The 15669-nt window shown below is 32.1% G+C and overlaps 1 protein-coding gene across 1 annotated transcript; it reads right to left on the bottom strand.

Moving 5' to 3' along the window:
* Positions 1-1014: 1014 nt before the first annotated feature.
* LOC139528432 (heat shock 70 kDa protein 12B-like) lies at positions 1015-10380 on the bottom strand. The gene is made up of 5 exons (XM_071324401.1): positions 10169-10380; positions 8772-9153; positions 7064-7282; positions 6003-6156; positions 1015-3069 (listed from the first exon to the last, which is right to left on the bottom strand). Exons 2-5 carry the CDS (start codon positions 9078-9080, stop codon positions 2021-2023), a joined length of 1731 nt encoding a protein of 576 aa, XP_071180502.1. The 5' UTR covers positions 9081-9153; positions 10169-10380; the 3' UTR covers positions 1015-2020.
* Positions 10381-15669: the final 5289 nt, after the last annotated feature.

Here is a 15669-nt window from a genome sequence, read left to right as displayed (position 1 = left end):
GGAAACTGGCAATGGATATCTTAAAGTTCGTTTCTGCGTGTTGTACATTGTCGTTTCGTTTTTTGGTTTTTTGTTGCACTTAAATTTTTCTGTGGTTTCGTCATTTTCCTCTAATAATTGATGTGTTTCCCTGAGTTTTCTTTTGTAACACGGATTTGTTTTCTCTCAATCGATTTATGAATTTCGAACAGCGGTATACAACTGTTGCCTTTATTTACAATTTCTTATGAAAAATGTATATAATCATTGTTATATTTAAATCATCCAAACCGGAATACTAAACCGAACATGTACGTTGTACTTTTATAGACAAACGATGCATAGTATTTAATATAGACGAAAGACACAACCATTGCAAATTAAAATAGTAAAAATGTTACACTGGAAATTAGGACGAATAAAAATAATATATTTACTTGCCGTTATGGTTTCAACTCACATCTCTCTCACATCTCTCTCACATCTCTCTTGACATAATTTGAATAGCAATAATCATTATGAAAAAGTTAAATGGTAATAAATCTATTTTGAAGTAATAACATTCACGTATCCAACATAGAAAACTAAAGAATAAACAACACGAACCCCAATGACGTGAATTTGAAAAGCGAGCAACCCAACGGATGCCACATTTAGAGTAGAATTTTCCTACTCTTACGGAGCACCCGAGATCACCAGAGGTTTTTGGTGGGGTTCATATGGCTCCGTATTTGGTTTCTGTGCTGTGTATTGTGTTCTTATGTTTGTTTTTTGGTCTATTTCGCTTTAGGCCATGACATTGACAGTATGTTTTTTGAATTATGAGTTTGAACATTCCTTAAATATCTTTCGCCTCTTTTTAAAATTATTTGCTCAAAAACCCAAAAATTTGTTTTTTTATTCAATAATATATTGCATGCTGTTAACAATTTACTCACTAGTAGAGCATTCTAGTGAAGGGTCAAATTATCTTTACAAGAAATCAAGGATTTCTCTCTGTTTATCAATAATACATTACAATTCATATTATATTATAAATATTTCATTTTTAATCGTAAATAAATAAGTATATATGAAATTCTTATTTATCGAAATGTATTATCTAGCTTGTTTGGAAAGAAAAAGTTTACGGACATAGTTCACACTTTCCGTTATGAATTTACTATTATTGTATTGATATCTCTTCCTGTTTTGGAATTACCAGTTTAAGGTGGCACGGTAGTATTTGCATTCCAGAATTTAGGTTGCTCTTTTGTGTACCCTACCTAAGCCAATGTATCTGAACAGTGTGATGGGACAAAAAATACAGTATCAACTGTACACACTTTCCCAAACTGAGGAATGAATCAGGTGTTGAAAAATATGAAATAATTTTACAAACAGATGAAAATGAATTTTTGAGAATTTTTTTAAATTGTGTATTCACTGCATAATAAAAGACATATAAGCACTAGTGGCCTCAGGTTTTCAAAACAGCAAAATAAGTAAACGGTCATGATACACATTCAAATTCATTTCTGAATAGTAAAAGAGGGACGAAAGATACCAAAGGGACAGTCAAACTCATAAATCTAAAACAAACTGACAACGCCATAGCTAAAAATGAAAAAGACAAACAGAAAAACAATAGTACATATGACACAACATAGAAAACTAAAGAATAAACAACACGAACCCCATCAAAAACTAGGGGTGATCTCAGGTGCTCCGGAATGATAAGTAAAATGAAAGTACTTCAGTTAACTGCGAATGTAGAATTTTTTGCAGTGTTAGAAAGTGGTGAAAATTATAAAAAAGCTATTAGTATCCCTTATGGGCCAAGAAATACTACCGTGCCACCTTTATAGTGATTCAAATATGATTGATATAAGCTATCCACTAGTATGTATACGTATAAATAAAGATTTCAATGAATTTCTTTCGATTCTGAAATAAATTCGTATGTAAATATTTTCTTCAAAAACACAAATAATTAAGTTTTATAATAAGTAATCAAATGAAAGTGGAATTTTGATTTCATTCAAACGACTGATTTATTTTCTTATATCATTTCAATCGTAACGTTGTGATTCTTACCCAGTTCAGTTCCGGAAATTTTTACTTGTATTTCTGTTTCCCCTAAAACCACTTGTACTTTTATGTTTTCAGTAATCGTTGGATTTGGTTTTTCAACTTTGATTACTCCCAATTCGGAACACCCTTCTTCATCCGTATACATGGGATTTTCTTTTTCTGTTTTGAAAATATGCAACTTGAATTCTCCGCCTTCACTTGGTCGACTTATAGCCATTGTCTTAAAAATTTTGCCTGGTTGAATGGGTTGCTTACGCTTAAGAAATGCATCGAATAGACCAATACACTTGGCTTCACCATTTACTATTTCAAGGTGGTTCTGATCATGAATTGCAGGGTCAAATGTTTTTTTCTTCCTAAACCCATATGTACACCTCGCTATTCTGTGAGCTATGATATTTGGTTGGTGACCAAACATTACTGCGCCTTGCATAACGGCTAAATCACAGTCCTTTGGCACGATAACTGTAAGTTTGGGAAAGGTATCTTTTACTGCCTTTTGAACAAGCATGCATTGTGAAAAACCTCCAACCAAAAGAATTTGAGTTATTCCATCGCAACATTTCTCAGAAAGAATGTCTAGCATAAGTTTAATCAGAGAATCAATTGTTAACTGAAATAAAGATGTGAATAGACTAAATTCAAATCTTATTTTGTCTCCTTTTAGTGACACTTTTGATGAAAAGTCTGAAGACTCAATAACGGATTTTAAAGTTTGTCCCAATTGTTCCTTACAAACAAGATTCAATGCATTAGGTATTTTCATATTTATTCGCCCAGTGGTATTAGGTTTAATTGATCTCTTCTTAGTTTCAAACTCTCTCGATAGATCAAGGTAATTAGCAAGATGTTCTCCTTTTAATGCATTCATTATTGCTGGATTGGTGATTTTCTCCATCAAATTGAAAAACTCAGCATCTACTGATGTTCCCCCACACTTACTACCGGAGGCAAAATATATTTCTTTTAGTCTTCCATTATTGATTTTTTCATGAACTGTTATATCAGCTGTGCCACCTAAAATTTTTTAAGTTATAAATATCACATTGAATATATGTACACATTTTAATCATTTTACAATGACTTGATCTCAGCTTTCTCAGATCTGAAATCATTATCCAAACCAAAATGATATGTTTAACAGTTTCATTTTACGCAATAACATTCCTTCAAGCATATGAATTCGAAAGACATTAAATAAAGCACAATTGTATGTTTCTTTTTCACCTGTAAAAATTGCGAACAAATGGGTTTTTACATAAATAAGGCCGCCAGTTTTCTCGTTTGAATGGTTTTACATTGTCATTTCGGGGCTTTTAATAGCTGACTATGCGGTAAGGGTTGTGCTCATTGTTGAAGGCCGTACCGTGACCTATAGTTGTTAATTTCTGTGTCATTTTGGTCTCTTGTGGAGAGTTGTCTCATTAGCAATCATACCACATATTCTTTTATTTTTTCATTTTTCCAGTTTTATTGCAAAGTTTGCAAACAATGGCGTTGTAATACTGAACAGTAAGAAAACATATTGCTTACAAGAGCTTATGTTATAAGTACTCGAACGCAGTTTTTAATTCAACAAGAAATATTCTCCATGACATCATTTGACAAAGCTCTACTCCATGCTCTAATTTTTAATAATTAGAATTTCAACAAAAGCAATAGAAATATATTGTTTGATTTCAATAAATGTCATTAGCTGTCAGTAGCTTCCATCCTTATTCCTCAAATGAAAAACCATATGCTACTAAACACAAGTGTTGATGTTAGTCATGTTAATCCAGTAGCAAAATATAGAAATTATTTCCGTTGAAATTTGTTCGTGTTTACCTAAAATACCACTGTGCAAACTGTGACATGTTTACTTCAATTAAACTTGGAGAATTCACCTCTTGCTATGGTGCCTTATAATCGTAACTGTAATAAAGCCTGTAACGAATTTTGTCCTACTAACCATTTCCTGGAATATGATTGATTAAAAGCAACCGCGTGGAGTCCGTGTATATTTCATATAAGGTAAGTAGGAAGGTGGGGTTTATTTCAATACACGGTAAGTAGTGGTGTTACATCCCCTTATAAAAACACGGTATTGAGGGGAAAGCTTTAAAGGTTTCAACAGACAATGCAATCATGATGGTAAACAATTGAAATAAATTAACAAAACACATAAAGCTAACAAGTTGTTATAATTAGGTCTTTACACTTTTCTGTGGAAAGACCTATTGTTTTTCTTCTGATTATTATTTTTTTTTCTTCCGCCAAATTTTGTTCTTGCGATAAACGTTTGTTTCGCAATATGTCGCTTAGATATTTGGTATATGATATCGAACAGTTTATGCGCTTTAGAAATTTACCCTGCGTAACCGAATACTTTTCTTTGTAGGAGTTATCTCCCCAAACACTGTTTTCCTTGTGTCCACAACTCCTTCGCAACTGTAAAAGATTACGACAAATTTATTTTATAAAATTGCTCGTTATATCCTTCGCATGATTTGTCCAATTTCGACCGAAGCAATATGAACGCTTCATATGAGAGTTATATCCCTTTTTGTATTTGAAATTTTGAAATGTATTTTAAACTGGAACACCATAAGTGATAGAGACCTAGGATCTTTTGATTTGAGGTCCTTGGTCGAAAAAAAATGAAAATTAGGTCAAGGTCAAAGGTCAAGGTCATATTCTAATTTTTGAATTTGTCTTATTTTCACTCATTTTCATTAACCTTATAAGATATCGACAAATTATTTTGTATAAATTGATAGTTGCGACATGTGGTAACTAAATAATTTTAGTTGAAAGGGTGCGTAAACAATGAATGGGAGTTTTAGCCCCTATCATATCTTAAATTATGTTTAAAGTGATATAACTTATTAACCATACATATTAGAGACTAGGGTCTTTTGATTTGAAATCCTCAGTTTGTGACCTTGAAATTGAGGTCAATGTCATAAGTTAATTTGACGTTCTAGATTTTGACCTTTGCTTTAAATTCATATCTATACATCATAAAGCCATATGAACTGACCTTTTAGACCGATTTTTTATATTTTAATATCAAAATAGATATTAACTGGTGGAAAGACCTTCAATTGTTCTCTGAACAATTGGTTTTTAATTGACATTTGTTTTTGTATCGACTAATGGAAGTAGGTTATTAATACTAACGGTATCGAAGAGTTAATCACTTTAATAGATCACTCGTCTAAATACCACTAAAGATAGTCGGTAAGATAAATTCGTTACAAAGTGTGTTAGTGAACTAATACGATATATATGGGATTAGTAAATTCGAAATGGAGATTTAAGCTTCGCTCTCGCCCCATGTGTAATTTACTGACCCCATATATATATCATATAAGGTCATTAGCACTCTATGTAACTAATAATCTTCGAGAGTAACGTTTTCAATGAGATATATAAATGCCATACAATGAAGATATGATATATTAGGAAATGGGTAGTTGGCAATTTTAAAGCTGACGTCATCACGTTTGTCAAAAATTTTAGTTTGAAGTCCTCTTTCTGTGTCAATTTCTATGTAACAATCAATGTTTGACATAGCCATTCTAGTTTTGGTAGTATCTTTTATACCCTGTTTACATAGGTATATGTGATACTAACAATTATTTTGGTATTTTGATTATAATCAATATATCTGACGAAAATTTGAAAAACACATGGCTAGATGCTTTTTCTTTTATTTTCTTTGAAAAGTTTAAGCACGAATGGTGCATCATATGAGTTACAAACAAAGAAGCCAGTAAAGGTACACAATAAAAACCAATTTGGAATACTGACTGGCTGTTGATATATCAATCGAATGAACGCAAACAATATATTGTCGATGTATAAGATGTATAACGGACTGACTTGCTTGAATATATTTGATACATATATAGTATTGGAAATAAGACGCTTTTTTAAATTTTGATTAACTTCTAACTATAACTTACCTCCCAAGTCAACCACTATATATTGTGTGCCTACCGGAGCAACAACTATTTCAGAGTCAGCATCAACACTTTTTTTAGTAGGCAGCGTTTGACAGTAAATTGAGGCTGCCTCCGGTTCAAGGGCTATACGTAGTTTGTTTGGATGTATACCTGCCTGTGATAATACCTATCTTTAAACAATTTTATAATAAATAAAGGCAACAGTAGTACTCCACTGTTCAAAAGTCATAAATTGATTGAGAGAAAACAAGTTTTGACTACAAACTTAAACAGAAAAACACATCAACTATAAGAGGAACTCAACGAAACAACAGAACACTGAAGTGCAATAAAAAACAAAAGATAATGCAACATACATAGAAACGAACAATTAGATAACAACTGCCATATTCCTGACTTGATATAGGACATTTTAAGAAAAAACAGTGGGTTGAACCTGGTTTTGTGTCAAACTCAGAATAAATTCAATATTCAAGCATTGACTATACATAGATTAATGCTTTTCCACTCTATAATATGTATAAGTACACAGCCTAGTGATTAAGTGTAATGACGCCATACCGATCTTAAAAAAGGACCATAATTTTACATATCCATTGTAAAAATAAAATGAACCTTGGTCAAGTATTACGAGGTCGTTCATTTGAATATTGTAAAATACCACAAGAGTAACGAGTAGGTACGAACATTCATCCAAAATGTGCAATTGGACTATTGATAAAATTGAGAATGGAAATACGGAATGTGTCAAAGAGACAACAACCCGACCAAAGAGCAGAAAACAGCCGAAGGTCGTCAATGGGTCTGCAATAAAGCGAAGAAATCTAGCACTCGGAAGCTGCCTTCAGCTGGCCCCTAAACAAACATGTGTACTAGTTCAGTGATAATGGACGTCATACTTAACTCCAAAATATATATTGAAAATAAACTAAATTTCCCCTTTAATACTATCTTCGCTAACCAAGGGTGACGATCCACTCCCCTCTTCTCTATAGAGTAGAGTGGATCGTAACCCTTGGCTAGCAAAGATGCTCGAATACATATGTATACCAAACAAATACCTGTTCAGCACTTGTCCTCATAAACAGTTTTGCATTATCATCCCATATGGCTGGCACTGTTAGTACCCACAGAATATCATCTATTTGGATATTTTTTACCAGTTTATTAACTCTTTCAATGAAATGATCTTTCAGTGCTTTGATTGATAAGGAAAAGACATCTAAAGCTAATAATGATTTGCCACTAATATCTTCAATCATTAAATCTTTCGATAAATTCTACAAAACATGTGCAACATTAGATAGCAACACAAAATAAGGTTATTTTAATTCAAAATAATTCATAATCGGAGTTTCAGATATATATTTTGACATTTTATAGAGAAAATATATAATTATGATAATGGAACAAAACTCGAAATTAATGGTATTTTCTCATATATCATCAATGTGAAAAAGCTATCTTATGAGATAGGAAGTGACATGGCAAAAAGTAGACATTTGCCTCGCTTACATCAGACAGAAGTACAAAGAAATCATAAATGTTTGGAATTTGTATAAGAAATCTATCATTTGATTAAAGCTAGTAGTAATTTTGATTACACCGGAAGTACTTCTTTGCAATGATTTTGAAATTCAAAGGATAGATTAACCTTCGATTGTTCTCGGAACAGTAGGTTTTTAATTGTCATTATAATTCTTTAAATTATTTTATTAATTGACGTTGCATGTTTTCCCCGATAAGGTTTCCTTCACGATCCTCTACCAGATTTTTCACGATTTAACCGCAATTCTTTTTTTAACGATCGTTTTTTTTCGATTAACTAAACGACGGTTGTGATTATTCAAACTATTTTTTTCATTTTTTCCCCCAAACTTTTAAATGTTACTTGCAAGTTATATGTTTTAAGTAACTCATTTCCATCATAGGTCGTAAACTTTATTTTGAAAACTACGTGCTTGAATGGTCACTAACCACGAGATACATTACATAAAAAATCTAAAATATGATTTTGTTTCAATCATTAATGAAAGTGAAATAGTGAAATAATCATTCGCTTTAGCAGCCAGTATGGTCCAAGTTTGTCAAAGTAAGCTAAGAAACATTGATAATGAATTATTCCCTTGTAGGTGTATAATATGACCTGATTGAATCCGTATTCATGTGAACTTCAATTCAAACCCTTATCTAGAGATGGATAACACATGAATTGTACGTGTAAAGTTATTTAAAGGAAAAGAATGTCAATATTGAAAGTGAAACAAAGGTAAATCATTTAATCAATTGATTAGATCCACAAAACAATCATTCTTATACAGGTAAAAACGATCATAAATATACATTTCCAATCTATAATGGAAACTAAATCTACAAAAATCCAATTGCACGAGTTCGCTTAATCTATTTATACCTATCTTTATGATTACATGGCTTATATGGTCATCGGATAACTTCGAAGGTCGATAGTTAATTAGATAGCGTCTAGACTAAAATACACACAAAACGAAGCTACATATTATCGAACCCATGCAATCTTAACTGTTTGTTATCGACTTTTAATAGTTTTAATAAATGTTTTACATTGTTATAAATCAATTATGATAATTTTAGTCAAAACGCTGAACATAAATTCGACAGCTTTTTTTGAGAAAGTTAAATGCCATTGGGTATTTTTGTCAAATAACTTGTGATGGAAATTTTAAAATAAGTTCTAAATCGCAAATAATATATTACATAATTTTGATTTGATATCATATATATGTGTACCTTGTTTTGATATAAGTACATCTTAATTCTGGAAAAGTAGAAATAATCTCCATGACGTTGGTCACTAATTAAATCGGCATATTCGTTTTCTGCTTCGTATCCAAATGCAACAAACTTTTTGTCACTATCAAGTAGCAGACATGTAGGGGTTTTTAGCGACGCAAGTTGTGTACTCCCAGCATTCCATGACTGGTTTGCATGGATTTCTAGTGGATCTCGTTTGAAATCGGTACGGGAAGAAAACGCATATCCAGAATAAGTTGTTCCAAAATCTATTGCAGCAACATAAAGATAATTAGATTCGGTCATTGTATCAGTTCAAGTGTACCTTTCACACAATAAAACATTTACAGCATGGATTCATCTATTTGTCAAATACCGGCTGAAATTAAATAAATAGTTTTAAATGAATATGGTGGTAAAAGTTATTTAAACATATCAAAAAGACAATATATAAGTAATTTTTCATAAAGTCACTTCTGTTATCCTTCGTAAGATATCATTGTAGAAACATATCACAACAAAGAAGAAGCATTTGAAAATCCAAAACACAACCATAAATGGAAACCTGTGAATGAAAATGAAATAGCATTTTATAAGAAGTGCCTTTTGTCAGGAATATATTAACCCCAAAATATGAAAGTAAAAGATACATAAGTGCATTGATATGGAAAATGGGAAATATTATGACCAAACGAGATCCAAAACAAATAATCAAATTGCAATCCATCAAACATCACTTTTGATTTTATTGATAGGAAGTCTCTATATAGTGTCGTTGTCTGTTAACGGGGAATTAAAGACATACAGGTCATAGTACGGACACACTGAATACTGAGCAGGTACTCCTCACAGGACCTAGCGATCAAGGAGTGTATGCTGTGATTGTCTATCGGTCTTTTTCGTTTTTTGAAATGAAGTTTTTAGTTATTATTTACTTTAATATTATTTTGTGTCAATAACATATATTTCGCATAACCTTCGTTTGTTTACAGTGTTGTTAAAACGAGTCGGTCTATTTGATTTACAGATGAATTTTTCACTGAAATTCCTATCTATATTCCAATTTAGTTATTTCAAATGAATCACTTAACGCGTAATAGTTCATCCTATGCTATATTAAGAAATCAAGGTACACAGGTACAACCACATAATCTTTCTGAATAACCGTCGTTATCATTGGATTTAAACTTTCCATGAGCGACGGAGCCTCCAGCTTTTCAAGTACTGACTATCTTTTCATTGAGCATTTGTTCATCTCTTATTTTTTTGTCAGAATTATGTTTTATATTTATATCTTCATTTCTTATTGTATAACACAAATACAACACGGTGGAGCAATAAAATAGGGGTATAAAGCATATTCCGGGAATAAAAATCTTTCTTTCAACGCTTACCTTCCGCCGTTGTACTGGACGTTTGAAGGCCAACTCGCGTCTACATTTTAAAGTAATCAATTCACATCAACTTTTTTGATTTTCAATTCGGCGAGCTGTTGGACCAGATATAAAACTTCAGATTAAGAATTGAGTCAACAATGATATTAATGAAATGAATGAGCTGTAAAAAAATTCGGTCAACGTCTATAAATTAAATCCATGGTTGTGAAGGCAGTACTGAATGGTTCCACGTGACTATTCAAAGTTCACATACTTAATATTATTTCTTTTATCTACTCGAATAATGTCGCATAATCTTATTGATTTATATCTATTTACCCTCACTTAAAGATAGGTCAAAAGATATAAAATTACAAGGTTAAAAATGTGCGACGCATTTTGTTTTTATTCGTAATGTTTTAAACGTGATAGTCACGATAAAGTGCCATGGCCTACTCCTTGAGCGCGAAAATTTGATCCACTGATAAAGTGCGATGGTCTGTGCTTTTCATTTTAACACGTTAAAGTGCATTTTCCCACAAAATATCAACGTTAGCAATGTTCAACAGTATTAAATAAAATTTAAATAATAACAGCTGGTGTACCAAAAACAAGTATACCTTTCTACTTTCTAATTAATAATTATATATAAAGAATACATTTTTTTTAAATGACAACAACCTAACGGACAGATGCATAGTATCATCATATGATTGCCAATATGACTTAATGTAATTAATGTATGCAACCTTTGTTACAGTATAACCTTTAACGTGGAAAAATCGATTTGGCTTACACTGCATAGTATCTTTTATTAAGACCAAAGGGTCTCAAAAGAACCAGTGTAAAACAATTCAAATGAGAAAAATGGCATCGTAATTTAAATGCAAAACAATAAACGAACAGAAAATATGAAATATGCGCAAAAAAAAAACACAATACCACTAAATTCCTGATACACTAACTACTGCAATGTAACCATTACACTTTTATGACAACTTTCAGATCGTACGTTAAATAATAACAAGAATACATGTTTGTAGTGTGAAATGTATATCCAACCACAAATGTAGTTCATGTATATATTCAGTAATTATAAGGCCTTCAACGTAAAGCCTTCATTGTGTGTAAATTTGCGTTTTTTGATTGGACTGCGTTAAGTCATTCTAATTTACATTTTTAAGTGGTGTCTTTCTATGTTGTGATGTTTTACTATTGTTTCAGAAAATTGAGATAGTTTGGTAACATTAAAACGTTTAATCCCGCTGCAAATGGTGTACCTCTCCTAAGTCAGGAATCTGATGTACAGTAGTTATCGTCTGTTTGTGTAGTTCATGCCTGTTTCTCGTTTTTCGTTTTTATATAGATTAGACCGTTGGTTTTCCCGTTTGAATGGTTTTACACTAGTCATTTTGTGGGGCATTTATAGCTTGCTGCTAGGTGTGAGCCAATGCTTCGTGTTGAAGGCCGTACCTTGACTTATAAGGGTTTACTTTTATAAATTGTTACTTGGATGGAGAGTTGTCTCATTGGCACTCATGCCACATCTTCCTATAGCTATTGGACAATGCTTCATAACAAGCTGTATATGGTTATACAGTGACCAGTGTAACACATATCAGAAAAGAAAGACTACGGCTTGATGTATAAATAAAACGATAAAAAAGGCATAGGAATTCAGCAACAAACGAAACCCATTGCCTGTACCAAATTCCCGTTCCTCCATTGGACTTTGGCGTGTCATACCATCGCATTGCATGTTATCTGATTGCACGTTCAATCGCACTCCAGCGACTGACACCGTCGACCTTAATCGTAGACCAATCTGACTTAAGATTGACCATCTTGCTTTATAGTACCATTGCACTACATAATCCTTCATATATGTATATGAATAATGAAGCAAAAAGGTAGAAAGAATATAAGAGGCAATACCTAACAATAAAAAATAGAAGAAATCTAGTAGATAAATGCATCATTAGACATGGTTCAAAACAAGTTCTAAATCGGCTCTCATCCTAAAATTACTTTTTAACTCTGCACTGACTATAAAGGATCTGTAATATACACCAAATCCAGAGTCAAAAAATATTTTATATGATTAAAATAACTGAATTTATCCCTTAATTTAAGACAGTCACATGAATATATGACGGAATTAAAAAACTTATATTCTAAGATACCAGTCCTAACCCATGAAATGCCGATGACTTTTTGGTAAAGAGAGATCTACTTGTCGTTAAAAACCGCCTGAAATCGAAGGTAAATTAAAACAAAATGGAGAAATCCATAAAGAAGACAAAACTTGAGACTATATCAAACAACGGAACAAATGAGAAACGAGTGACATATTTCAGACTTTTTCAAAGAAAGTGGTGGCTTAAACCTTGTTTTATAGAAAGTTGAACCTTGCACTGGTATGACTTTTATTTTACATATTTTATATTGACAAAATTGGAAGAGTTAATCCAAGCAGACATTACTGCGCCTCTTTTTTTTTTTTTATAACAGAATTGATCTTGTATTGTTCATGTTGATATAGATAATAGTTGCTAGTGAAGACCCGTCTCAACTGCATTTAATTGATAGTTTTAGTAACACTTATCGTTATCTTGAAGATATTTGTTCGTTGAAAACATTGTTTAATTGGTACAACTATTGATTTGCTACCCATAATTTAACACCCAACTAATTTTAATGTTATATACATATTCACTGTCTATCGATTTATGACGTTCGGTAAACATACTGTTGCCTTTATCTACAATGTGTCGATACCTATATTTTGGCATAGGATAGGAACACGTTTTGTCTGGTTGGAAATGTCGCCTTTACACTAGATCAAAAAAATGTTGGCAGTGTACTGATTGATACCAAAATCTTAGATAAATGATTTTTAAAAAGATGTTATTAGGCTAGAACAAATTATCAGTCCCTGCAAGTATTCGAAGATCTGTATTTAGTGTCTTTTTTTGTTGTAGGGATGTATAAATACTCTGTCATGTCCGGTCTATGCTTTTATTACTTTTTTTGTTTTGTACTTATCTGATGTGTAATGCCCATTTCTACTGATTTTCATAGTTTGTTCATATGTTGAACTATTTCACCATTATATCAGATAAGTTATTGGGTTGGCGCCCAATAACAAGTTTAACCCTGCCACATTCTTCTTGTACCTGTCTCAATTCAACCGTTATTTAGTTGTTGTCTTTTGTTGATATACATGATATTTGTATTTAGTTCAATACATATATGTACTCGACTTTGTTCTAGACTTTACTTAAAGTAGCAATATACAGTTAGGGGAAAAAAATGACACTTATAATTTTTTAACTACCTGTTTCCCTGCCTTTCTCACAAATAAGGCTTAATAATTATCTTATGCATGTGTATATTTATGGAAAAAGAATCTTCCATAGATTTCATTTCCAATAATTATAATGGTGAAATATAATCTCTTTTTGGTGTAATCATGGCAAAAATCTGCAATTATTTGATACAAAATATTGCAAGAAAGGGGTGAAAATTTTGTCCAAAGGAAAGTTTCAATCGATGAGAGTGATACCTTATCAGAAACCATAGACATTTATCTATCAAGAGGTAAAAAAAAAATCAAATGCATTTCTGCACGTTTTTCCAGAAAATTGAATTGAAAAAATCGAACGTCAAATCTTTGTTGAAAAACACTACAATAATTTCTGGGCGGTACGGATAGCAAAGTACGGACTGTCAAACAAAATCGATGCCTATAAAATATGCTAAAACATCTAAATATTAATTTAAATTCACTTGGAAGGCTATATTATTCATCCACTATCTAAACATTAATTTTATTGTACAAAAACTATCATATTTAAAAAATTCACCATGGCCATAATGCGAACCTAAACTTCTGACTGTATATTGCTACCTTATAATTCTGATTGAGTACTTGATCTTTTAAATAGAGACTGTATATTGTCTCGACTCATCCTCGACCTTTATATCTAGTCTCGACTGGGCTTGACCTTGTCTTAGTGGCAGATATTATGGAAATAATTGTGCAAATCGTGATACAAGCATGAAATTTAGTATGATGGTCGACTAAATGATAAATAAAAGAAAACAGCTGCTGGCCATAAAAAATTTCCATTTTTTCAAGATGACCACCGCTCATTTTACAATGGCGTCATATCCAATTGGCTATACTTCGTAAATCCTTTGAAAGTTGTGTTATATGGTGACGTTCCCTTGTCACCATCTTACGGTGTTTATATATCTCAACTTGTACGATTCGCTCGTGTATGTAACAATGTTTTAGATTTTAACGAGAGAAATTTATGTATTACTGAAAAATTATTACACCAGGGTTTTCGATATCACAAACTAGTCAAAACATTAAATAAATTTTATCATCGGTATAAGGACATCATTCGTAAATATAGCTCAACATGCAGACTTCTTGTACGTTCAGGTATTTCACATCCAATTTTTTATGGAAATATTCTTTATAAAGCACAAAGGTGTCAGTATTCACCTCAAAAACTAACAAAACCTTTGAATAGACTTATTAAGAAGGGATATAGTTACGATACTGTTGTCAGGTCATTAAAGATTGCATATTTTGGCGTTAATATTGATTCACTTATAGGGTCTTTGCATCGGAACTAAACACATTTATTCAAAAACCAGTTGTTGGCATGACACGGGTTATGTTCTTCTCATATATGTTATGATGGTATGATACTAAACCCCTAACGGGAAGGATTGTGCCTGATGTTCAAATGATGAAATCATAATCTTTCAGTCAGTTTAATTGAAGTCTGGAGCTGGCATGTCAGTTAACTGCTAGTAGTCTGTTGTTATTTATGTATTATTGTCATTTTGTTTATTTTCTTTTGTTACATCTTCTGACATCAGACTCGGACTTCTCTTGAACTGAATTTTAATGTGCGTATTGTTATGCGTTTACTTTTCTACATTGGCTAGAGGTATAGGGGGAGGGTTGAGATCTCACAAACATGTTTAACCCCGTCGCATTTTTGCGCCTGTCCAAAGTCAGGAGCCTCTGGCCTTTGTTAGTCTTGTGTTATTTTAATTTTAGTTTCTTGTGTACAATTTGGAAATTAGTATGGTGTTCATTATCACTGAACTAGTATATATTTGTTTAGGGGCCAGCTGAAGGACGCCTCCGGGTGCGGGAATTTCTCGCTACATTGAAGACCTGTTGGTGACCTTCTGCTGTTGTTTTTTTCTATGATCGGGTTGTTGTCTCTTTGGCACATTCCCCATTTCCATTCTCAATTTTATTATAGGTATCATCCAATGTAAAGTTTGATAAAAAAGTAAATAACAGTACCCAAATACGATGAAACAGTACATAAATGACGAAAAAGTGCCTTCCGGTTCAAAAATGATGGCAAAAACGTGGAAAATTTTATTTTTAAATTTTTTTTCTGATTTACAACAGATATCACTTATTTTGTTAAGTTCAAATACCTAGATTGTTTCAAAATACAAGTTGCGTATCTTAACATTAT

The sequence above is a fragment of the Mytilus edulis genome, chromosome 6 (assembly GCF_963676685.1).
Source record: "Mytilus edulis chromosome 6, xbMytEdul2.2, whole genome shotgun sequence".
NCBI classification, from domain to species: domain Eukaryota; kingdom Metazoa; phylum Mollusca; class Bivalvia; order Mytilida; family Mytilidae; genus Mytilus; species Mytilus edulis.
This window is presented reverse-complemented; position numbering and strand designations above follow the sequence as displayed.

Coding starts and splice junctions, on each gene's coding strand:
- LOC139528432 (XM_071324401.1), bottom strand. CDS start 9,080: ATGACCGAATCTAATTATCTTTATGTTGCTGCAATAGATTTTGGAACA. Junction 7,283..8,771: donor TGTACTTATATCAAAACAAG/GTACACATATAT, acceptor CATGTTTTGTAG/AATTTATCGAAAGATTTAAT. Junction 3,070..6,002: donor TATAGTGGTTGACTTGGGAG/GTAAGTTATAGT, acceptor AAAAAATTTTAG/GTGGCACAGCTGATATAACA.